Source organism: Micropterus dolomieu, linkage group LG05 (assembly GCF_021292245.1).
Source record: "Micropterus dolomieu isolate WLL.071019.BEF.003 ecotype Adirondacks linkage group LG05, ASM2129224v1, whole genome shotgun sequence".
Taxonomy (NCBI): Eukaryota; Metazoa; Chordata; class Actinopteri; order Centrarchiformes; family Centrarchidae; genus Micropterus; species Micropterus dolomieu.
The window spans coordinates 12,389,718-12,416,625 of NC_060154.1; the positions used below are offsets into that span (position 1 = coordinate 12,389,718).

At 40.3% G+C, this 26,908-nt stretch overlaps 1 protein-coding gene across 4 annotated transcripts in view; it reads left to right on the forward strand.

Moving 5' to 3' along the window:
* The window catches only part of ptprsa (protein tyrosine phosphatase receptor type Sa), a 188,228-nt gene that overhangs the window by 36,792 nt on the left and 124,528 nt on the right, over positions 1–26,908 (forward strand). Inside the window, exons 1-2 of one of the 4 annotated variants that reach the window (XM_046050632.1) lie at positions 11,489–11,557; positions 13,117–13,339. In XM_046050632.1, the coding sequence (XP_045906588.1) occupies positions 11,519–11,557; positions 13,117–13,339 (262 nt within the window). In that variant the 5' untranslated portion in view covers positions 11,489–11,518. Of the gene's footprint in view, positions 1–11,488; positions 11,558–13,116; positions 13,340–26,908 lie in introns of those variants that run through there. The other 3 variants (XM_046050633.1, XM_046050634.1, XM_046050635.1) reach the window with 3 other exon arrangements.

Below are 26,908 nucleotides of genomic sequence, written 5' to 3' on the forward strand. Positions count from 1 at the left end.
CTGTGCCTTGCCACAATTCTGTCTCTGAGCTCTTCAGGCAGTTCCTTTGACCTCATGATTCTCATTTGCTCTGACATGCACTGTGAGCTGTAAGGTCTTATATAGACAGGTGTGTGGCTTTCCTAATCAAGTCCAATCAGTATAATCAAACACAGCTGGACTCAAATGAAGGTGTAGAACCATCTCAAGGATGATCAGAAGAAATAGACAGCACCTGAGTTAAATATGAGTGTCACGGCAAAGGGTCTGAATACTTATGACCATGTGATATTTCAGTTTTTCTTTTTTAATAAATTTGCAAAAATTTCTACATTTCTGTTTTTTTCTGTCAAGATGGGGTGCTGAGTGTACATTACTGAGAAATAAAATGAACTTTTTTGATTTTTGGAAAATGGCTGCAATGAAACAAAGAGTGAAAAATTTAAAGGGGTCTGAATACTTTCTGTACCCACTGTATGTGCATGTTTGCATGTGTACACGTGTGTGTGGCTCCCTTGCTGGGTAAGCATGTCACATTCCTTATTGTTATAATGGCAGAGTAGAGCTATCTCTTCCCCTCACTACATGCAGCATGGCACTCAGCACAACAATACACAGCATGGGTGTGCAAAGTGGCAAAATGACAAACACGCAGAGGAAATAAAAGACAGCGAGACAGAGAGAAAGGGGTCTTGTTTATGCATTAGTTGCAGGACTTAAAAGCCCCCCCAACCCACTCTACCGCCACTTAAAATCAGCGTGGGTACTGCAGACTGAAAAACAAACAAACCCAGTACCCCCCACCCACCCCATCACTACTGGGGTGTTGCTGTTTTGAATACCGTAGAATAAATTTGTGTTGTGCAGCAGCCTCCTTAAAAATGTGACGTTTGTAGTGTGACTCATACACACACATATAAAGTGTACAAAAAACTTCACATACACGTGCACAGAGATCAATCAGTCAGGGATGGATGGTTATAGAAGTACCTTGCTGGGAAGGAATTTGTGGTGTTCAAAAGAAAAAAGGTTTTAAAGAGTTTTGCCAGCTGTCTGACCTCTCACCTTTGGCCTAAACACCCCCGCCCTCACCACCACCCTCCTCAATTCCCCATCCTCCGTGTGCTCTCTAAAATTCATTCTCAAGTCAACGACGCACAAAGTGACGGGGGTCAGAGTGAAAGGGAGAGAGGAAGGGTGCTCAAAGGAGTGATTGCTGAATTTGTAGACACACTGAAGTGAATGTGTGAGAGAGAGAAGCACTGCACACACATCTGAGGAGCCAAGCATGTGTGGCCACTACATGCACCTCTTCTTATGTACTAAGTGTGTGTGTGAGTGGGTTTCATGGAAACCGCCGTTCTCCTGGCTTTTGCCCATGTGCACGCTCATCCTCCACAATAACCTTCTGTCTGCCACACAAACAAACTCTGTATTCTGGTGGGTGGGAGGAAACTAAGGCAGATCACAACACTGGCTCTGTGTTTCTATAATTTATTGTCAAGGAATACATTAATATGGATCATGCCACATTATTACCTCCCACTGAATCCCCCCACAGCCAACCACTGTCGAAATGCTCAACATGTCAGAAGGTCACATGAGGCGGCTTGAGCCTCAATGTTTGGCCAAAGGACACGGGACTTTTCACACTCTGCTGTCTGATGGTTATCTAGAAACACTGGGGGATTTAGCGGGAAATTCTTCAGTCCTGGGCTTAAAAAAAATACAGTTACTAATACTGTCTGGATATGTAGTTCTTCTCTTGGTCTGTCATTTCAGTTCACTTCAGTTCACAATTAATTTGAAATTATGATATTCGAATAATAAATGCCCTCTCATGGAAAACTAGCGTGCAAGCTGTGTGCTGAGGTGACCCTCCATGGTGACCTGCTTTTCCTTTTTAGCATGGTGAAGACTTCACCACTGCCATATCAGGATTATAATTAATATTCATGCATCATTAAATGCAGTGAAGATGCAAAATTTAGATTCTCCCCAATAATGTGTTGTCATATCCTTTTGCTCATAAGAATGTGTTTATTGATCTCTGCTTTTCTTGTCTTTGTTATTTTGTGTAAAGTCAGTCATTGTTTTCTATATCGGAAAGCAGGGCTTGTGTTTTTAGAATACGGCTTGTGTCAGTGTGTCACATTTGCTGATGTCTGTTCCATGGGCCTTTTTAAAGTGGCTGTAAAAAAACAGTTGTCTTTCCCAGTCTTCCAGTAGTAGTGCTGGTGGTGGGCCTGTGATGGTTGGACTGACAAACAGAAAGACAGAGCGTGGGTCAACCTCGCCATCTGTCTCAGCTCTTTACAATGCTGTGCGATTGACAGGGGTACAGACACTCCCTTAACCTCCAGCCCAAACAGTATCAACCACAGCCTGCTGCACATGGTGTAGTACAACAGTAATTGCTATGGTAGCATGTGCATCTCCTTTCTTGCACATTGAACCATAATCAAAATCCTGTCACTTGGAGCATTATGAAAATATAGCAATTTAAAGTAATTTTGAAAATGATTGCAGAGGCATACTGATCAAAATAGTATGTTTAAGCCACTAAATCTCAAGTGGCAGCAATGGGAATACCTGTGGTATGTTGAGTGGTGTCCAATTTGGTGTATTGTGTATGTCTGCTTGCTAGGTAGTGGTGGGAATGTAAATTTCTGGTGGAGATCTATAATTTCCATGTTCACTCCTCCCTTTAGTCAATAATCAGATAATAGCACAAAGAAGTGCAAATGAAAATACACCTTCTCTAATCACCATGGAAAACTCTTAGAAACTCTGGCTACCAAAGTGAGGTTATTAAATACTACTTAGCCCGCTGATGGGCTTTGGCCCAGTTTCAGAAGCAAATTATAAGGATTAACTCCATTTTCAATTAATTCCCTGACTAAAAGGAGCCTGAAAAAGATGACCACCCTTGATGAAGAGAGGGTTTATTATCAACAGAGCCAAAAGAGTTTGCCCCTTTGTGTTCGAGTGTGTGCCTTTATCATTGTACCTATGTCTTTGTATGTGAATGTGTGTGTGTCTCTCTTTTCCCCACTCTTGAGGCATACAGGATTAATCAGAAAGCTGCCAGGACAAAAGGAGCCTTAGATATGAACCGTGGAAAAGAAGCCTTGCTTGTAAAGGTTGCAGCCTCGTATTATATTTAACTAAATGATCACTGTCAAAGCAGGTGAGAATTACATTTTGAAACCTGACTTTGATAGAGCAGAAAATGGACCAAATTTATTTGATGCTGCTGGCTGAGGGCCCTGTAAGTTTAAAAAAAATGCCCAAAAATAAGAAACTCTTCAGTATGTATTAAGAAATGATGGTAGTTCTCAGAGCATAGCATGTAAGCAAATACTGTCCAGTCCCTACCATATTGCACACCAGAATACTTTTTTAATAATCCAGGTTTAATTTCTGGCATTTGCTTCAATGTTTTTCAATCTCCATCATATTAAGCAGGAAAAGAAACTTAATTGTCACATGCCCTTGTTAGCTCTGTGGTAGAATGTTCTTCTTCAAATCATCTGCAGTGTTGAACTTGTAGTGCAAACTTCAACTTTTTAATAATGACGTTACAGCCCTCTTTAGCACACAGTATTTCCTTGATATTTACATGACAAGCACCAAATTATTGCACTGAGCTCTCTACTTTTGTTTCAAACAAAGATTCACACTTGACATTAATTGTCTGTATAAAAACAAAATTTATCATTTAGACTTTAAAATTTTAAAGCAAAGGGCCACAGATAGCTCTAGTTTCACTCAGTTGTGAATATTGTTAACATGCCAGCAGTCATTTTGTTGTGTAGGTGTCACATTTTTCAAATGGTTTGTGTTTCATTTTGGAAATGAAACTTCTCAAACCCTGCCAATTACACAGAGGAGTTTTGGAGACATTTTCTTAACACCCTGGTCTGCCAGTCTTTCCCTCCTGCGCCTCCTCCTCCATCACTTAGAATAATCTCACCCCTCCATCCGCATGCCATTTCCAGATTGAATATGAAGCGTTGTTCCCCAGCTCTCCTAACCGCCCTTCAAAAACTTATTTCCCCCTCCAGTGGCAAATTTTAAAGGGCATTCAAGTCTCTGGCCAGTTGGTGTGATACTTGTCTGACTCTATTGGAAGAGGGCCAAAAACTTGTGTCACCCCTCCTTTTCCCAATTCTCCTAACCACCACAATCTCTCATTTTGTCAAGGACTGCCTCACACCACCCGTCTCACCTCCCTTCTCCAGCTTCCAACTGTGACCTGTGCTATGTCCTATAAATAAATGCCTCCCCTATATATAATAGGTATTGGCCCTTCCCAGATTCGTTGAAGCTGAGGCATCCACATCACAGACATCGCAGACAGTGCCACCTGTAACCTTTGGCCTTTTGTGGTCCTTGGCAGCCAGTGTGACCGGCCAGGTGAAGCAGAAAATAAAAACAAGTGTTCCTCTGTGTGTGTCAGGTGTGTGTGGATTTCATCTGCCAACTTGTGGCATCACAGTATGGCGAGGTTACACAGGAGACAGATAGTGTGTCACCCCTCAGTGGTAAACAAAATGGCTGTGCAATAAAGTGTGCATTTAGGAGGTCAGCTTGCCGCCCAAACCTCCCAGCTGCCAATCCGTTCACCCCCGTTGCACGACCCTGATGCTTGCTGCTGTGCACTCAACCTCAACCGAGGTGGATTTCAGTTAAAAGCCTTGCAGCCCCGGGTGTTTATTGGAAGGACAGTCTAGCCTCATAATGTTCCGAGTAAACCCATTTCCTGCTGATCGAACTCAGAGCAACACCTGGAGAAAAACAAACGGGTGAAGATTCAATGGGCTTCTGGTAATTTGGTCTCAAATCTTTTTGTAAACCTCCAGTTCCTTTTGAAAGTAGTCAGACACAACAGTCTGTCATTTCTCCAAAAAACTATAAAGGCTGCCTGAAGATTGATCTGACAAAATCAAAAAACACTGATGATTCTGAGCTTTAAAAAGAAAATATGTTCAGTTGGGCTGATTCACAACTATAAGAGTGACCTTTAAAATTTTATACTTTCATGCCAACAATCATTTCACAAGAGAATTTGGTAAGTTCTAAGTAAAAAAAAACCCAAAACAAAACAAACTTTTTCAGCTGTTTATTTCAACAAAATCTTTTTTCGATGGCAAACTGGTGCTCGTAAACTCGTAGAAAGGTTAGGTTGCTCCCAGGGGAGAGCAGATGTCCAACACAAGGTGTCTCTGAGGCATCAAGCACCATTTCTGGGCCTAGGAGGTTGAGAACAGTTGTGGGCAAAGGCACATGGGAAAGCTCCTCCAAGGAGAGGTTGCCAGGGCAGAGCATTCTGTAATGTGTTAATGAGGTCACGGTGGTTCAGTTTCCCCTACCTATGCAAACAACCTTCATTTTAGGGGAAAAGAAAGAGTGCTCATGCGTTGGTACAACAGAAATATATTTCACATATAATATGCTCTGGAGTTCATTCTGTAGGTACCAACATTAAAATATCAGTAACGTTTATATTCAGAGTGGCACAATTCTGTCGTCCCTGGGTGCTCTTTAACCTCCAAGACCAAAAATACATGAGTTACATGGACTGGAGACTATGAATTGCCCATAATTGTGAATATTATTGTCCCTGCAGAAGTGTGTATCCTAATGTTGTAGTTTCTTAAACATTCTGGGGCGAATTCGCAAAGAAAGGATTGCAGACACGCATAGCAACATGAATTGCTCATCACATCTGCCCTCTCTCAAGGTCTTATTCACAACAGATTTTGTGCTTATGATTTTACAAACATGCCCATAAAGTTTTTCATCTGAACGCAATCTGCCCTTGTTTTGCATCTGTGAAATGTTCATCTGCAATTTTCTGTTGTGGTCCCGGTAATATTTGTGTATTATAATAGCATATCACCCAACATGGTTAAGCAGAGTCAAGAATTAGTCAAGAAATGATATAAATGCAGCTGAAACAACAAAACTTTCCACTCATATCTTAAAATGTTTGATTTGAAAAAGAACATATTCTGATTATAATTATAGCCTAACTATTTTAATTAACTATTAACTCCCCCCTGCTCTTCCATTCATTTCTATCCGCGGGAGGTCTCTCATTTTTCTATGACTCACTCTGTATGGAGTGTTTTATCAGAGTGATGGTTATTTGGGTGCGCTCCCCCTCATGCGTGTGGGCGCATGGAGTGCTGTTTTCTTTGCTCTGCTCTCTGCTGGACAGTTACAGTCCGTAACAATTTTCTCTGTTTCTCACAGCAGTAGGTTTTATGTCGTTTTCCAGTTTCATTCCTTCGTGGTGAATATCAGTTATTGTACTGGTGGTGCCATCTGTGCGCATATACTGTGATGCGCTATTGCTTTGCCTGGCTACAATCATGATCACTGGAAAGGCTGTGTGTGACATTCCTTTATAAATGCGCTTCCGTTACCACCAACTATCAAAAAAAACTAATAATTTTACTCTGTGTGTGGCTGGTGTGAATTGGACTATTTTGCAATAAGGCTCATTTGCATAGAAAGGGGCAAATTTTTCACAAAATGTGTGCATGTTACATAATTTAAATAGCACGGGAGCACCGAGATGCTATGTGTGTTTGCGGGTGCTTTGCGTGTAACACTTTTGTCGTGTTTGTGCAGGTTTAGCAACTGCAAAAGCCACACTATCCTTCCTTCCTGTTTTTTAATATATTTAATAATAGAATAACTCTACCATTTCCCCGGGTTGTGATTTCTGTACCTAATATATCAGGCATGCAGGGTCATAGAAATGGTTGTCACATTGATTGTCAAAACACTGGGTCTGATCTCTGCACACCTTACTACCTGTTGCATGATAATGTTGAGTGCAGTTTATTCTACTGCATTTAGTGAGTCAGAGCCAAATGCTTCAAATGTTAATGTTACAGAGAATATCTTTCAGCACGTATGATATGTTTTCCTTGTGTAAGCTCTTTTCTTTCCACTGGAGTTTCCTACATATGGTGGTTAATGACAGGTGCACCTTGTTTCAAATTCCTCAAACACATATCTCTCAGGATGAGGAGTGGATGGCAAAGAAAGAGTGAAGCTGGGAGGTAGATACACACTGGGGCATTTACATAATAGTCCTGCAGTTCCATGCAAATTCATGTGATTCCCTACCAAACATCTGCAATGCAAGCATAGTTTAGTATGCATGAGTTTGACGGGGGAAGGGAAGGGGAGAGAGGAAATGAGGGAGAGGAGGCAGGGGGTTAGACGGAGAAAAAGAAAACAGAGATGGAGGATTTGAAGGACGACTAGTTTGATTAGGGGGATATATTTAGGAGCCAAACACACCCTCCCTCACACACACACACACACATACACACACACACCCTCTCTCTTATACTTACATACTCTCACAATTTATAGCTTTTATGTAACACAACACAGTGTGCACTGTGCTTGGGTTTTCCCTCTTTTTTCTTATAATGGTCGATTTTGCGTTAAGATGTAGCCAATATTCTGATGCAGAAAGCCACAAAGGTGCGGTGACTTGGGGGGGGGGGTGCTTACCAATGACACATGGAATCAATACTGTTTGATTCCAGCACAGAGAAAAACAAATGCTTGCTGTAGACTTGTTTTAGAGCTGAGGTTGAGGTGTGTGTCTGGGTATACATCTTCTTCTTACAAAGATAAACAAAAACAACTACACATAGATACAGAAACAAATTAATTATATATATAATGCACACATAAGCATCACAAAAATACTATATATACATATTTATACACATCCCTCATACGTGTATAAATAGAAACTTAATATATGCACACAGCGCCCATCGACAGAGACACAAATACACAAGCACATACACATACAACACATACTAGTAGCCCGAACGGACCTACATCTTTGTGTTGTTGGTATTCTGTAGGGTTTGAATCAATGAAAGACAGTAAACTGGTTGAGGTAAAAGCCTGTAACTCAGGGCTGACGCATAAAAACTTAATCTATGTTGAAAGACTGCAGAGGGAGAGACAGCGGCTGAAGGCTGAACATAAACAGCAGCCAGCAGATAGCAGAGTTTAAAAAGGGCCATGAAAAAGGCAGTATTCGCTTGCAAATTTGTACTTTTCCATCATCCTACAACAGAAAACAGCACAATTGACTCTAGCTTATTCTCATGACAATCAGCTCCTGTTATTTTTTTAAATCAAAAATTTATTATAAAGAAAGAGAGATTCCATGTCATTCCTATGGATTTTATGTTAACCAAAACATTTTCACGCAATACTGTCCAAGAATAAAATTCAAAAAGTTTATACAATTTTTTGACATGTCTACCCTTTTTTTGATTCATCTCCTTTGATATCATCCAGTTACGTCTGCATAATGTTTCAGCGTGCTACTCTTTCTGTTCAGAGATGCGGGGACCTGCGACATGTACTGAGAAAATTACATGCCATTACATTGCAGCCAGACAATAACTACTGTTGTGCAGTTTGGAACGGTTAGTCAGAACACTCTGACTCAGCTAGCAACTCTCAGTTAGCAGTTAGACAAAGTCATCAGCCAGTTGTTGGTGCTGTTGGGTCAAAGATGAAACAAAGTAAGCATTGCAAACAGGGATAAGCAAGTGGTCTACATCTGAGTAAGTTTTGCTTTAATCTACTAATGTGTTTAGTTGTGGTCAGGAACATAATACTATGATTTTTTCTATGGTTATCTACTGTAACATTAGTTGATCAAAGTGGCTAGTGAAGCATTAGCCATTTAGCAGAGATGTATATGCATTTTCCTTTTAGTCTGGAACAATATTCGCTGATATGTCTTGGTCAGACATTGAGTTGTGTTAGCTTTGACAATTAAGGTAACAAGTTGGCGGAACGGCATTCTCAGTTTTCTGATCCTGGAGACTCCTTTGCCCTTGTCTACTAACAAATCATTAAGTAATTACTATGTTGTTTGTAAGTAGTATTAGCTGTATTTTAGGGTAATTGAAAGATCGGTCAGGCTTTTGTTACAGATGGGAGGAACTGAGCAAATGGGATTCACTGACATTGTGAGTCAGACATTGTGAGGACCTGTCTGAGTCCTGGAGCTAAAAATGAGATGTTGTCAAAAATGTACTCCTGTGCAAAGTCCAACTTTTCTAACTTGACAAACACAAATATATATATATTAAGTTCTAGACATCAAACATTCAGATTTGATCAAGCCCAACCATACAGAGGTCTTAAACCGTGTGTGAGCTTACGGTTCATCTCCTAAAATAGATTATTAATGTGGTCCCACAGGAGATATGTAGTTGTTTTTTTTCCTTGCGAATACCTCCTCACATATTTACTGTGTGTGTGGGGGGGGGGGGGGGGGGGGGGGGGGGGGGGGCAGTTACAGTGTGAGTGAGTGGATTGATGGAAATAGCTTGTTGTCTTCTGTCACTGGTCTCTTGGTTTCTTCTGGAGAGATTTGTGTGCATACTTACTTACCCAAATCTTCATTCACTTTGAAGGATTCATTCCTTCGTTTTTAATTTCTCCTGGTCCAATGTGGCATGTGTGTAGGTGCGCATATGCACAGTTTTATATCTGTTGGTCCTGCTCTTATTTCATGCTTATGGTGCAAATTCCCATCTCCCTTACCCGTCGCTGCCTTTCTCAATCTCAGTAATCAAATGCATTAGTATCAATATTGCATGGGGAAACGAGCAGAATTTAAAGCTTGACCATGTCAAAGTGAGAGTCGCTGATAGCCAGTGACTGCCACCACTCAGTGGAAATTGTGGATCCATTTTGGCTGTATTTACAGAAGCTTGTCGACTGGTTAATATCTCGAGTGATAGCCAGTTCTTGGTCAGCTTGAAACAAAAGTTATTTTTGAAAAGCACTTATTTCATTGCATTTATTCAATTTGCTTAAAGCTGTTTTTAGTGTTAAATGTAAAATATTTTATTTACACTAAAGGGAAGAAACCCTTCGCATAATATTGGCTTATTAAGTCTTATTAATAGTGGTTGGGTGGACCAACTTCTTGGAAAAATATGCCCAACCCTTTTTACCTACTAGTCATTTTGACACCAAAATATGTGAACATATTGCCCAGGTTTAAAAATACCAAAATGATCCTTTAAACTAGTAAATTAGGTAGTTGTTAATACAGCAGTTCAGAGTCTCAACTTTAGGCTAACTAAGCTGCCATTCATATTGTCCCAGTGATAATTTATGAATGCAGCTCATTTGTCCCAAGATTGCTGCTGAATAATGATTTCCCCTGCTTTATATAGGACACAGAATCATAGTTAGCATACAGTATTAAATTACTTTTTGCTAGTGGTGGCAAGTGACTAGGTAGTACTTTTACTTTGCCAAAGCTCATCTTGTAACAACCACTAAACTATTGCTACTTATCTTGATTTCCCCCAAGTTATTGCAGTCATCATAATCACATTGGAATCTGCAAAACATGACCATTAGCAGTTTCCTCTGGATCATAGTCTGTAATGTGGAAGCAGCTGAGGTAATGGTAAGGGTTTATCAATCGATTGGCCTGTCTGCTAGCTTTGCCAGAATGCTAAACACACTCTGCCCATTTTCTAGTGGGAAAGTGATGAATGTTTTTAGCAAGAGTTGACAAGTTTTCCCATAGAGGTGCTAAAACCATGAGAAACATACTGTGCTTTCCACATCATGTCTTCCTTTTGGGTGACAGAATGCTTTAGCAACTTGTTGGCATCTCTGTTTAGAGCTTTGTTTGCAGTTGAGGTTAAAATTTTGCTTTGGTAAGTTTTCAGCTTCCCCAGTCCATTGGGGATTAATTAAGAATATGTGTAGGTATGTATCTTTTTATCTAACAACTCTATCTATTCCCTATCGTATATTTATAGTTCAGAAAATAAGGCAGCATTGAGCTGTGTAGACAGTGTCTATGGTTAAACTGGAGCCCACATATGGCCTTAGGTTATGTTTGGTGAGGCCGTTCAACAACAATAGCGGTTGTAATTGTGTTGTGAAGTTTGTATAGCAACCAAAGGTGTATATAGAAAGTCGTTCCCTAAGGGGAGGTCCATAAATCATAACCTGGGCATTTTGCGAGCATAGATTCCCTACAGGCATGGTGAGATTCCCTCCACCCACACCAATGTTTACAGTCAGAATAATAGGGGCATCATTCAGAAGTTCCCTAGACAATTTGATACTCCACTATTCTCTTTATCCAAGTTTCTATGTTTCCTTCAGTTCTCACCTATGACATCACCTGCCCTCCAGGCCAAGAAAAAAACAAGCAAAGACACACATGTCGGTCGCGTGTGTATTGTATTTTGTTGAAAGACGAGCTGAGCTTCTGAAAGACACCCACTCCTTTCTGGCATGGTGTCACTACAAAAGACCGATTGTTTATCTCTCTCTCTCTCTTTGTGTTTTTGGAAGTGAACACGTGTCACGTGTTCTAGAATTAGTCTATTTGGATTACCTATTTTGTGTGTTTGTGGTTTTATTTTAAGTGCGCCTGCTGCTGCATGTGGTTGTCTGTTTCATCTAGCCAGTTAAAGAGCCTGGTCTTGTAGCTATGAAGGGTGGGGCCGCTTGTGTATGCCTGCTGTCTAAGGTGCTTGGTTACAATGCAATTAGCAGTGGTTTTCTGGCTCTTGCAGAGTAACAGTCACAAACGTAGCACTGTAAAACAGTTGCATATATTAAGACTTCTCTTTTTAAATTTTGTTTAGATTTGATTGAATTTAGATCATTAGTCAAGGGTTAGTCAATTGCATTGTTTTTACTCAAAAAATGTTATGAAAAATGTTTTAAAAATGTTTTTAAAGAATTATCTAAGTCAGGAGGTAGTTTATATATAATCTGGCTATATATCCCTCCATTCCATTGGTATGGTTGGCCTGTAAAGTTGTCTGTCACTTTGTCTTAGCCTATGTGCTTCTGCTCATGATTGCATCTGAATGATATAGATTGTTACTGTCAGTCAGTTATGCTATTTTGAAGTACATTCAGTTCACATCTCAGCCACCGAGTCTTGTCAAAAGCAACTTGCAGTGAGTTAGTAAGAATGAATTTTGTGTTCAGGGAACATTGAAAGTGAATCAAAAACAGTGATCATATGTGTGATCATATGTGTATATATCTATCTATATATATATATACAAATAACACACATATGATCACTATATATATATATATATATATATATATATCGATTGCTGAGACAGACATTACTGCCTGTGTCCATGAGCAAGAATCCACAGCTTGCATTCTTGTCATGGGTCTCTCTCGCTTCTCTCTTTCTTTGTGTCTTTGTTCGCATCTTCTTAATTAAAGAGTATGCATAACCACTTGGTGTTAGGTCTGTGCTGCACCAGACGTGTCAAAAACAGAAATAGTAAGTGTGGTGGGGGGCGTCCCCAGCCCCCTGTGTAGCTTGGGGGATTAATGGCAATTTGACAAAAACAAAGAGACGGTGCCTGGAATATCATCGGGTGGCTGTGTAATTACAAGGCAATGAGATAAGCAAATAATGACAAGATCAGGCGATTACTGAAGAAAAAAAGACAGCAAACAGTGACTCCCCTGATAATTAAGGGATGTGAGAAGACGCTGGTTGCAAGATGGGGAGGTTACAGGGTTTGGGTTATGTGACACTGTGCTTCCAGTAGTGTCACCGACACACTGTTGTCTGCCTTCCATTTATGTGTCAGCGCCAACAAGGGGTTGTGAAAAGTGCAGCAGAGTGGCCAAGTGTGTTTATCAAAAGTAGCATGTCCTGTTGATGTGGGCAGGACCATCACCTTTTCACTGCAAGTGGCTCTGTCAAATGCTTAAAAGTGAAACATATAGTTTGGCACCATTTGTATTTAGTATTGTTTAGAACATTTAGAACTGTTTCACATTCAAACAATTATGTTACCTCAGTGCCACAGTATGTGTTTACAGTCATTTTTTTTATGTCTGTGGGGCATTTTAATGTTTTGTTAGCTATAGATAATGTATTGTGTCTGTGATCTTATGCCAGATATGAATGTTTAGAACTATGATTATGGATATGGGAGTTTGAAAAACAGCATGAAGGACAACAAACCTTCCTTACATAAATGAAGTTCATAAGAAAAGATTAAAATTATCTTTTTAAATTTTAAAATTTCTCCCTTTCTTTTGCAGAGTGCTAGTCCATCCTGCGTGAAGACCCGAACCTTCCCTGCGCAGTCAGGGCCTCGGCTCTCCAGCCAGGTCGAAGATCAGTCCCACCCCACCCCTCCCTGCCCCCTTTTCCCTACTGGAGCCAAGATGGCCACCAGCGGTGCCCCTCGCCTCTCCTTGCCACTCCTGTTGCCTGTCACCACGCTGCTGCTATCATTGCTGCTCACCGGCGCCCACGCCTTATGTAAGTATCAATACACTCACTAGCCATGCTACTACTGATAACTTTGCAGCTTTCCTATGTAGAAGTTCATCATTCATATCTGAAACATAGGTTAGAAAGGGGGGGTGGGGGGGATTTGCAGAAGGGTGGATGATAGCAATTCTACAAACATTTCCTTCCTAGAGCCTCATCCTCATTGCCTCTCACACCAAAAGCACAGTCTTATCCACTGCTCCATAACCACCCACCACCCAAATTTCACCACAATGCCAAAAGCTAGGTTTGTCTTGTAAAACTAAGTGCTATTTTTACATCTACATTTGTATATATACTTAAAATGAATGAGCATGGGCCTCAGTGATTTTACTCAAAGACATGTAGCTGTTGAAAACACTGACCGTGTGACTTCTTTTTTCTGTGATTTTTCTGTGACCGATCAGAAACCCAGACAATGTTAAATCATGGATCTCTTGAAATATTTACCATTTAGACTTGATACTTGTCTGTATATATCGTCCTCCAAACCTTCCAATGTTAGTAACAGAGGAGCGTCAGTAGTCTCTCCCACCCTGTCAACTCCTTAGGATTTGTTCTGCACCATTTCCCAGTTAAGATGGGCTTAGAGCAGCGTTAGGAGACAAAACAAAGAGGAGGCTCTGCAGAGAAATAGAAAAAGAGTGATGGCAAAGTAGGGGGCTCCCCCTTGGGTTTCATTTTTTGTAAATCCTGTGTGTGAGAGAGTTTGGGTATGGGTAAGTATGTTGGTAAGTATGTAAAATGATTATATATGTATATATGATTATATATGTATGGCGTGGTGAATGTGTAGATCATTGTGATTGATATGCTTTTCACAATAGGAACAGGTACACCCTTTATATTTGAAAATTAGCAAAGCACAAGAAGGTATCTGCTATATCCAAGTGTAAACAAACACAAAACTAAATTAAGTCTGCAAAACCATCATGAAATGAGGAAGGTCTTAACCAAGACCAAGAGAATCCATCAAAATTGTGTGTAAGGGAATAAGAACACGTCTTAAAATGGCACTTGAAAATATCAACTGATTCAGCCAAAGTGATATGTCAGACATATTGTTGCACAGTGTAGGTGCCACAACCGACATTTTCAGGAAGTTGAATCTATCTTAGGTAATTTGCAAGATAAATTGTCTGTCTTGTGTGTCTGTCTCTTTGTACGTCTCAGTTTCTGACAGTTTTTAAGTGTGTTCTGAGTGGTTCAAGATAACATGAGGAGGACTTGATTTTTCACATGTCGCAACAGAGCTGTCTACTCTTGATTGGATGGTGGTTTGAGTGTCTGGTGGCATAATTCGAGTATCTTTCAGCCCAGCTGGCTGAAAAGATCTTAAATTGAACACAGACAGATGTCAAACAGATGTCTTTGTTCTCTTCCTTTTTGCCTTGTCTGTCTGACTGACTGCAAGGCCACGCACTCTTTTTCAGAGTGAAAGTAAAGCGAAGGTGCAAGAGCTCCTTCTCGTAACATGTTACATATTAAGACAGACAATGTTAGGACTCATTTTCTCCTGCGCTTCAACTTATCCATAGCCTATGTTTGCTCACCCTGCTTCATCTTTGATGGAGATTAGCCGCCCCCCGTCTCTCTTACACACATACACACACACACACGAACAAATACACTAACAGCAGGGCTCTCTCCCCATCTGTCAGTATCTGCCCATCTTTGTCTACCTGTGGATATGACCACTGTTTTTGCCTCGCTCTTGTTCACTCTTTGGTTATTTTTTTCTTTCTTCTTGTCTGTACACACACACAGGTTTTTCACACACAGTTTTTCGGGCCACACAGCGTTGGCCCACCACCACACACTCAAAGACTACCTTCTTTTGCGCTCTCTGATTGTCTTTCACACCCACACACACTCATGCACACACATACACAGAGCCCAGTGGTGCAGTTGTCCAATTATAATCACTCCCACCTGGTGGACTGAGGATTGAGGGGAGGGGGTAAGACACCAACACCTGGTGTCAACACTGGCTTTCTCTCTCTCACACACAGTGGGTGCCACCCTTTTGCAAAAAAGGCCCAGCTGAAAGCATGATGTCATCCCTTACTCTTACATCCCTCCCTCACTCTGTCTCTCTCGCTGCCCTCCATCCCTTTTCATTTACACTCATAAATCACAGTGAGAAGGAGACATTTTTAATCAAAAGAGAAAGAAAGATTGCTCAATAAATCCCACCACCCCAACCTTAATAATACACGATTCCCTTTTTTGTGTGTGCATATTTATATTTGCATGAAATTTGTGTGCAGGCGCACCCAAATATGTGTGTGTGTGCATTATACTAATGTGGGGAGTGTCACCTGAGCTTTGTCATAGGTGACTATAGCATATTGAGCAAGTATACCTATTGTATTTGCCTATAAAATTTCAAATTAGATGGCAGTGTCTAGCATTCACTTTATGAGAGAAGTAATTATGTTTTGATATTCATACATTTTTTGTTTTGTTTATTATTTGTTTGGATCTTTCAGGTTAAAGGCCAGTCGTCCAAGACTCCATAATTAACAATAAAATGACAAAAAAAACAACAACAAAAAAAAAAAAAAAAATTAAAAATTACAAATATGCAGTGCAGACAGCCAGTCAACAGTATCAGAATATAAATATTAAAATAAATATTTATTCAAGACAGCAAAATTGTCTGTTACTCACACTACTGATAATTTGAGAACAATAAATACATGTAAAGATAAAGGAATAAACCAGCACACTATCACCATCTGTGTGCATGTTTTTCTTTCTCTCATTGTAATGGTATATCCTTTATTTTTTAACAGAACAATATCAAAGTTATGTTCCATCATTGGACATTAAATGGTAAAACAGCAATTGTTTTGAAAGTGGAAATCAAATAAATTATTTATAGAATTAATGCAAAATTACAACCCAGGGTGCTTTTTAGTCATGATTAAAGGGGTAAAAAGAATCAAAATAAAGACATCACTGAAGTTGTAAGTGTAACATATATAAATCAGACAGTGCTGGTTAAAATAAGTGAATCAAACATAGCAGTCAAAAGGTGTGTTTCATTTTTTGCTTCAACTATCAAAATGTTGGGTTTCTGACATTGTCATGGAGGCAGATTAAAAAAAATGCTCTGTGAATATTGAAAGAGTAGGTAATTACGGAAGTTATCAGACATATGAACAGTAACTTTTAATATTAGTTTTTTGATTTATGAGCTGCAGGGTGACAGAGTTGCCATGGTGTTCACCATTTCATATACGCACACAAAAGTGGCCTAATACACACACATGCACACACACATCACCAGACACTAAAACCTTTGTGGGGCCAGAGTAACCTCAAACATCAGCTCCAATCGCTCTGCCACTATTAACAATTCCCACCATGACAAGTCCTTTAGTTTTCTCATTGGGCATTCAAATCTGGTTTTAGCCACATGGAGATGGGGAATTCTTTCTTTTCAGTTGTGTTCTGTTATTGTCCTTTGGGAGATGATAAAGGTGCAACAAGAAGCGATATTTCTTCTATAGAGGAAAAGCGCTACTGCCCTATATTTTCCTGTTATTCGCCTTTGTGCCTGATGTTTTGAAGTTCAGATTTTCCATACTGAAGGGGGAAAAAAAAGATATATTCTGATATACTGCAATTTCTTCACTTTTCTTGAGTTAAGTGACTCTATCTTGCAATATTTGTTTGTATTTCGTGTTTGTGTTTTTGGACAGAGTTGGAGACTTATTTATCAGCATTTTTATCTGGCCTTTCACCTCCTTCTCACTTCTACCCCCTCCTTTCTTTTGGACTTTTAGAGTCTTCAACAGTAGCATTCTTGGCAAAGTACTCCTAATAGTAATTGGCCAGAACTCACAGTGATGGGGTGAGGGTGTTCAATTATTTATATTCCTTTGAAGCTGCCAATTGGAAAAAAATGAAGCCCCTTAGTGGAGTTGTTATTTTCTTGTTCTCTTTGTTTCTTTCTCCTGGTTTCTCTCTATGCTCTCTGTATTTCCTACTCCCTCCCTCGTTCTTTATCTTTTCCAGTCAAATTATGTTTGAGCCAACACTGTCAAGTTAATTCTGTCAAATTCAATTTTATGTGCACCCTGCTGTTGCATGCTTGGCCCCACGCTTTACTTTGTACACTGTTTTTCTCTCAGATGAGAAGAAAACAAGTAAATTTTTAATTACAGTTACAGGCATGAATCATTGCCTCTTGTAGCCTGTTGGTGCTGTCAACATTCTGAAGGTAGTTATAGGTTGAATTCTCAGAGCTGTACACTTAAAAATCTTAAATGGACTGCATTTATATAGCATTTTTCTTGTCAACCGACTACTCAGAGCGCTTTAAAACACACAGCAACATACACACACATTCATACACTGATGGCAGAGCCGCAGGAGCGGTTAGGGGTTCAGTGTTTTGCTCAAGGACACTTCGACCCTGTCCAGTGATGGAACCAGGAACCTTCCCATTACTAGATGACCCCTAATGGTACAGGAAAAGTATTGTAATGGCAGAATAAACGGTGGTTCCAATGCCACTTGTTGCATGTTTCACGTGTGAGCTGTAAGTGCGTGTGTTGTCAAAGTGATTGCTCCTTACTTGCACCTTATAAGACGGCTGAACACTGTTGACAAGGAACCTCCCCTTTATCCCCATTGAAATCATTGTGTTAAAAGAACAAACTACCAATCAACAGTGCAGCTCTAGCTCATATGACTGATTACCAAGAGGCCACAGGACAGCATTCAGTGGGTGCCCATTCACTATCGAATTGGTTCACACAAACAAAATATTGTGGCAATAGTATGCCAAACAATCCAGAGAAATGTACCTCTAAAAGCACGGTATTGGTCAGAAAAAAAGAGATAGCTGTCCTCTAAGCTTGCAGCCACGCTGTGGGCGATGTTCATATCTTTTCTCTTTCTTAGTCTCTTTTCAGTAATATGCTCCAGTAGTTTGAGCGATGTACTCAGTTTGACTGAACAGTATGAGTGATTGAAGTGCATGAAAGGCTCTATCCCTCGATGTTTTTTCAACAATTTTTCCTTGTATATGGCTTTACTTGGATTTAAATATAGAGAAAGATTCTGTTAGTGTTTTTTTCAGAGTTTTATATTTTATTTTCACTACAGAGATAGAAGATTGTTTTGACTCAATTTTCTTTACTCTCTTGTACTTTGTTTTGATCAGACCTATAATACCTTTGGCAATTGGAGGTGTCCTCTTCATTTAATGAGCCAACAAGTGTCAATTTCCTCAAGTGAGTTTCTAAATGACACAAAATTGGTCCCATTTCACCTCCTCTGTGTGTGCTCATATGGCCATTTTGAAATCAGCCACACACTTAAGCTAAATCCCCCTCCCCCTTGAAGAATAGAGTCTATTTATTTCCAATGGGCGGAAGGATACTTAGTGTCTATTCCTTTTTTCTTTAGCCTTTAAAAATGGTTTCAATGGGACCAATTTGGGCATATTACAAGTGTGCCACTCTTTTTAGAAATGCAGCTTCACATTGAGTAACAGTGTGGTTGGCAAAGTTTTTCACCTCTGGGTACTACACTCCAGAACTTATTTTATACTGGGTTCCCACATCCTGCCACAAGTCCCTCAAGGACTGCAAAGCCTGAGCCCTGCGACTTTGTTTGGAGTGCAGTCAATATAGATGTCACACTGTATGATGCAACGGGGAAGGGTTTCCACAAAAATATCACATCCTTACTCTCTACATGTACTGCTGAGCCTTGAAATCTGTTTTCTTTAAACAAATGAATGCATTTCCTAATGAAGTGACATTTCATTTCTTGGCAGTGGAAATAAGCTGATTTGAGATTTGCCTTGAAAGATGTGAAAATGCTAAGTAAGGCCTTTCGTTCCACTTATCGTATCAAGATGTCATGTGTTACATGAAATTTCCTCTAAAAAAGTTAAATTGTGTTCAAACAGGTAAAACAACCCTGCCTTTTTAGCAAATAGTTGAAAGGAGAACATGACATATAAGGTTACAATATGGACAATTTTCCACTGTGGGAATTGGCTGCACAATCCAGGCCGCAGAAACTACCTTTGTGAATCATTACTTCCACAACTGCTTGGCACCCCAGCTGCCCGAAGAGCAAATCCCAATTAGCCTTTCTTCCTTAAATTTTAATTGGAAAAGCAACTGTTTCATTAACCCTTATGCTTGCACAGGCAAGGTAAGGGTTATGTAGGGATGGCGCTTGATCCTAACATGCCCTGTGGAATATGGCTACAGCTGAGATTAGTGTGTAGACAGTCTTTTCTTTTTACCCCTCTTTTTTCAGATTACACATGCTTATTTTAAGCATATATTCAGAAAGGTTCAGAAACACCTGACACACCAGTGTTTTACTGCACAATCACAGTAAAACATAGGTTCCCCCTTCAGCATCACTATTATGAGGTAAGTATATTGCTCAAGAGCACTGTGGCAACAGATGAAGAGGGAGGGAAAGTGCATCTCCTTCAATTCTCTAACACAGAATTTTAGTTTGAAAGGTGCCAGAGACTTCTGTCCTTCCTGGTTTAGCTGATATTAATTGATGGAAATGTAGTGCTCTCTGTAACTAAATTAGTAAAAAATAGACAGCAGTCATATCAGAGACCGCATTGTTGACTGAATGACTAAATGTTAGAACAGTTGTAGAAGATCAAAATCCCCCACCTCTTTATCTTCTGAGTTGGCTCATGTTGATCTCACCGCGTTTCCAGAAAATGCCAAAAGACTAGCCTAACTTTTTTTGTCTCCTTTCTCTCTTGCTCACTTGGTTCAAGTTTTTGCAGCAGTCTGCTGGTCTTTGTTGGCAATGATTGTGTGTGAAAACCTCCAGACAAGACTGGCTTGGAGTAAAGGCTTGGTTTCCATAGTGATGGTGCTTGCCTACTCAGCCTGTGAGAATTGGTCCTGATTGATGGGGCTTGGTTGTTTAGGCCTGGAGGGTGTGTGAGTGTGTGAGAGAGAGGGAGTATGTGTGTCTGTTTGTATGTTTGTGTGCGTGCCGTTTATTGAATGCACATTTGGCTCAATCAGTCTATGACTCTGACTTTCCGTCTATCCCTCCGTCTATATACCTGTATGGTTGTCCATGTGCTGATTAGGGCTGGGAGGGTTTGAAGTCAAGTCCAGGATTGATGGGGAAGCAGCTGTAGCAGATTGGCAGCCTGTTGATTCTTTTAGACGGGCAGGGTATGCAGGGTATTTAGACATCCTGACTGTTCAATATAGTCAAAAATACAGACGTTCCTCTTTATATTAAACTGATATGTAGTTGCTATATTGAGGTGATGTGTTGTAATATGCGCTAGGGTTGGGCCAATAGACGATGCCATCGTCCATCACCGATGGCTGACCACAGTGTTGAGCCGGCATCGTGATTTAATTCCTGCCGCTGCTGCTTTGAACCCGTATCATTAAAACAGGGGGCAAGTCTTTATTTGTATTGGCCCTAGCTGAGGCTATTTACATGGCCAGATCTTTTTCTGATTAGATGATCATGAAAGACCTCTTCCTCTTCCCTCACTTGTGCGGGAGCAGCTGTCGGACTTGGGCTTGTTGTTGCTGCTGCCACGTTGCACTCAGGTGGCTTCATGTTATCCCCTCAGTGTCTTGCAGAGGTGGGACCAAGTCATCGTTTCACAAGTCACAACTAAGTCTCAAGTCTTAGCACTCAAATCCCAAGTCCCAAGTCCCAAGTCCAGATCGATCATGAAAGGCAAGTCCAAGTCAAGTCTCAAGTCAAGACCAACAAGTCCCAAGTTCTAAACTTTGAGTTTTGAGTCCTAAACAAGTCATAATGTGCTCTTCACCTAATTTAAAGCGATTTCGTAAGTTTAAAATAAAAAAATTTATTGAATGAAGCATTAGCCTGTACATTAACTGTACATTACCTGTAAGGCGCAGTTTCACACTACAAATATTCTATATTTTCATGAATTATATTAAATGTTCATGTAGGGCTGCTAATTATTTTGGTCAATATTGACATCACAATTATTTAACAGGATTACTCATTGACCTAGGAAACATTAATCTATTGAACTTTTAACATGTAATACTTAAAAACTATTATATATGCATTAGGTCTACTCCAAAATCCTAAATAGCCCATGAAATAAGAAATAGTAATCCAACATTTACTTTAAGCAGCATCTAGAGTGCAAGAGGACAGCAGCACAGTTTCCCCCAAGTTGACTGCTTTGGGTGACGGTTGGGCCACTGAGGGGCCTGTGTGTGTGTGTGTGTGTGTGTGTGTGTGTGTGTACACGGAAGGGAGCAGAGCAGGTGACAGGTGAACTACTTGAGTTGACATTACAGAACCCTGAAATACTACCTACTACAACTAGGGATTAAGTGTCTTGCTCAGGGACACAATGGTGTCTCACAGTGGATGCGAACCCGGGTCTCTCACACCAAAGACATTTGTTTTATCCACCATCACCACCCCATTAACAATACCTGCTTATCCTTTGGACTATAGTGTAAAATGCCACAGGCTTAAGCTATTAATGCTGAATAGGAAGTTACAGCAGTTATAACCCCCAGTCATGTTAGCTTGAGCTGAATTAAACATCACAGCTGCTGAAAGAGAGTTTAGACTTTTAGGGAGGGATGAGAGTCTCAGCTGTAAAGGACTTATAAAACAAAACAAGTGTCATTGTGAAATGGCAATTATCGTTTTATCTTAATTAACTTGTTTTTATAATTGGTGGAAGCAGCTTCATGCAACAGCTGTGACAGTCTCTCTATACTGTTTTGACCCCCCAAAACGGAGAGCCCCCAGCTGTTGTGCATGGATCATGGGTAAAATTCATCCAGCCAGAGGGAACGATCACGAACTGTTCACAGCGCGCAGGTCATACTACACAACCCGTTGTAGGTACCGTAGAGGGAGTGAGGCGCTGGGGCATACAGGGCGACGGACAGGAGATTGCGGAGCGAGTGGGCGCGCTACGGACGGTCGGTGATTGTTCCCTCTGGCAGGAGGAAGCCAGACACTCGTGATTTTGTCCAAGACCCATGACAATACAGAAATATAGAAATTATTGGCAAAAAAGCATACCGTCAATATTTTAGAGAGTTCATGTCTTATTAAGAGAAGCTCCCCCTGGCCGAAGTTGTAATTGAGATTAAAATTGAATTATTTGCACAGTGCTATGTTGATGCGCTGCACAGTTTTTTTTAAATATTATAATATATATTTGAGCATGGGGAGTGTCAAGTCAGCTCGAGTCAAAAGGCTTAAGTCCAAGCGAAGTCATGAGTCATTGGTGTTAAAGTGAAAGTTGAGTTGCAAGTCTTCTTCGATTTTGTCAAGTCGAGTCTAAAGTCATCATTTATGTGACTCGAGTCCACACCTCTGGCGTCTTGTGTCAAGCAGTGTTGGTTTGCACATCATCCTCTCCTATGGGTGGCGTCATGGCCATATTTGCCTTGGTTTTAGTCCCGATGATAAAGATGAGTCAGCCAACACAGACGAAGCTTTGTGCACATCATCTCTGTTCAGGGGGTCCTCCAGCAAGAATATTATTATTCCCTTTCTATTCAATATTCTATGGGCCATACGTATTTAAATCCAGCTGGACTTGTCTAAGTAGGCTACATGCTATATACTCCCGTTTTTCATTGCCTTCTCCTGGTTTACTCCTTGGGTCAAAATTCTCCCAATTTCCAGTATTTCTCCCGATTTACGACAAATGTTCACAACTTTCTGTCATTTTCAATGCCTGCATGAGTGTTTCTGGCACTGTATAATGCATATTTCACCGTCTTTCACATTTCACTGTACCCCTGTATAATGTCAAGATGGTATGAAGGTATGAAAAAATAAATACAGCGCAATCCTACTGGACTCAACACCTCAGAGGTAGTCCACTTGACTTGGTTTATTAACGCTGAACAGTGTCAATACCTTAGAAAATGTAGAAATGCCTCAAAATAAATAATAAAAATGTTATATACATGTTGGGATGCTAAATTGCTCCATTCTCTAGTCATTGGTTGTTTTTTTTCCCCAAAGCAGTCTTGACGGTTCCTGTGTGTCATGTGTCTGCTGTTTGGCTAATACGAAAATGAAGTTATTCTTAGTCAGGATTAGCTCCAGCAAATCAACTTCTTTAAATCAGTAACATGCAGTCGTTGATATTGCTCTCATCAACTTAGTAGACATACCAAAAACACACACAAGATTATGTCTGGTAGTACATATAGGCAGTAGAGTTTCTGTTGAGATGAAGTGGCACTGAGTGGGATGAAAATATGTGGGATAAGTTATATTCTTTCAACTTGTTTATCGTATCCAGAGCTACTACAAGTACAACAGTAAAAAAAAGTTTCAGTTGATATCGCTCTCATCTCCATCCTCCCCCTGATTATACCTTTTTCACAGACTGCCACATGAGTGGCAGGAGAAAGTGGAATTAGTTTGCTTGTAATAGTACCTCTAATAGTACCAAAAGGTCTCTATGTACTGTGAAAGATACCTATTTGTAGCAAGATGGATAACAAGTGCCCTTTTCCCAATTCTCTGCTTTTCTCTGCAAATCACTGAATGGCTGGGCGTCATTTTGTCTCCCACTTTACTAATTCAGCGGATAATGGCTCCTATTTATGACCCAGGAAGCTTTTCTCCATCAATTACTGTATTAGTCATAAAACCAGTCCCCTCCCTCCCCTTACACCCCCCCTCCCCCACCAAACGACAGCAGTTATGTACTGTAAATGGAGCTGTCTCATATTCACATGCCCACCTCCCACTCTCCACCACTTTATAATCACAGTGCTGGTGTATTCTGTCTTATCAGGTCCAACAGAGGTAACGGCCAGTGGCAGGTGGTTGCTGTATTAGCTAAACAAGCGTCTGTGTGCGCAGTGTGAGTTTTTTTATTTATTTATTTTTTACTTCTGCTAGCCGGTCATGTTAGCATGCATCTGTTCTATTCTCTGGGCCTTGTGAAGATAGCCAGGCCCCCATTGCTGGTTATTTTAGCTCAGGCCATGTCCCCCTGCCAGGCAGATAAAGACAGGTCTTGTGTGCTTATCTGGGCAGTGCTGTACCGCGGTCTGTCAGAGGGAAGCTTGGGGAATAGAGAGATACTTTGGTGGAAGGGAGAAATGGCCACTGCGGGTGCAGTGTCCTTTCAATGTCGTCTCTGGTAACATAAACGCACACCTTTTGGTGGAGACTTTTATACAAGGTACCTTACAGCAAAAGGTGTATATATGTTTTTAGAAAAGGTGGCACTGGTGGGAATCAAACCTGAAAAGCTCCGCGCTCTGGATAACACAAACATAAGCACACAGAAAGCAGAGGACAAGAAGGTTGCCCGCTTCAATGCTATTTTTATATCATTTGACATTTATTTCACAGGAAATCAACTAGAAGAAAAAAGAAGCGACAGGTTTTATGGGAAATATAGCTTTAATTTTTAGGATACTAGCGCTGTATAGCAAAGCACTGGAATAAAAGGAATACCTTCATCTTTTCAATGGTCACGTTAGTTTTAGGTAGTTTTCCCTGGGACTGCCTTATCATTTAAGGTATAGTGATGTTTAAAGATTGCACATTGCAACATCAAAGAGACAGTCCTTTAACAGTAAAGGCACACATTTGATTCCAGACAACAGTCAATGTGTGTCAACTTTTTGTGTTTGCTGTAGACACCAAACACATTCAATGCATGAAATGAATAAACATATATGCTTGAATAAACTTATCTGTTGAAAATATGGTGTGTTCTATTCCAGCACTCAGTTTTGTTTTGTTTTTTTTTAAAGCAGTTTAAGCCCTGACACCACTCAACCTTTTCTACCCTGCAATTACTGGCTACGTGACAAGGTTCAAATTTACAAAAAAGAAAGGCTCAAAGTCAACAGTAACTGGCAGCAGAAGCCCAGAGGCACACAGTCGAGGGAAATTGAAAAAAAAAAAAGGTTAATTATGCTCATCAGAGTTCACATAATCACATAATGCATACCTGTAGTAAATGCACTATAGTAGAGATTCATGGGCCTACAGCCACATTCTCTACCCCTTGGTTAGTTTTTGATGGTTGGAAGTTAAATAATGCTGATGACGTTCAAGCAAAATTAAATCTTCTGCTTGAATAGTCTAAGAATAGAGCCAAAACAAAGAGAGCACATACAGTAAGTGGGCAAGCGTGAGAAAGTGAGACAGCAGAGCAGAAAGTGAAACCTGTTTAAACTTTATTTGGTGCTTAGGTAATAAAATTATGTGTAATTATATGGCTTGAAGTAAAGTCTATATTGAACTTTGCTTTGAGACTAACGTTTCTGTGAAAAGTGATAACGCTTGACAGAAGTTGCATATCAGTGTGTCAAATGTGCGCTGAATATGCAGGCCCTCCTCCTACGTATATGAAAAGGATCTTATCTCTCACACACAACCAGCTGTAAGTGCTGCCTCACAGCTCCAACCATTGAGGTTTTCTCCATTTTCAAAAGAATATCTCATTGTGAAAATAAGGAAAGACTTGCATTGTTTTTGAATATTGCTTCAGACAAGAGTGTCAGCATAGATTTGGGTCTTAAAAATCGAACTTGTATTTCTTGCCCTGTATGTGATCAGTGCACAGTGTACAGTGTCATAAATATCTGCTGAACATATGGTACTGAGATCACAGGATGTCATGTATACGTAGTCCGAGCGGACAGTACAGGACACACAACAGACATTGGAGGGTATCAGTTTACAGCTGTAATGTTCAAAATGCATTCAGGCAGAATGAATGAAGTAGGTATGGGTGAGTATCCTCTACTCTAGGGAGATGTAAGCATAGTTGTGCCATGAAGGAGTGCAAAGGAGAAAAGTTATAACGTTGTTATTTGATAAAAATTTTCATCACTTTCCTGTCCTGTAGTTCATCTTCACATATATCTTCTGGTTCCTGGACCTCCTGTCACCTCTGCTCCTCTTCCACCTTTTTTTTTTTTTTGCCACATACCTCCTGCACTCCTCTTCCTGTCAACCCCTACGGTGCCATTCTTTTTTATTTCAGTGATTTTTCAAGCAAGCTCCCCATAGCTTTCTTTAAACCTTCCTGAGGTAATGTTGAAAACTGTATACATTCTGAGAAAATCCTGAATCTGTCAGGAGCTAAATTCAGACTGACATGCAGGCAGGAGCATTTATTGTACGTCTCTCTCATCCGATGAAGTAAGAGAGAAGGAGATTGAGAAGGCGACTGGGTGGAAATGTCAAATGGTACAGGGGAAAACTAATCAAAGAGAGCTGGCCTTCAGCAGAAACACTGCCATAGGCCTGCTCTGTGTAAATCCCTCTTCTGTCTTGACAGAGGGCACATTGTAAGGGGAGGTCAAATGCAGAGGAGCTGCGTTGTGTAAAGCTGTGTTGTGTAGTTTCAGAATGGAAATTGAGAGTGTAAAATGCCAAAAGGGATCATTGTATGCACCAGACAAATAAAGGAGGCCTATTTCTTGAATCGAGAGAAAAGGTGCAGTGCTCACATCATCCCACAACCTTCATAAAATATACTCCCGTGAAATATCCAGAAGGTAGTGCTTTATTTTATTT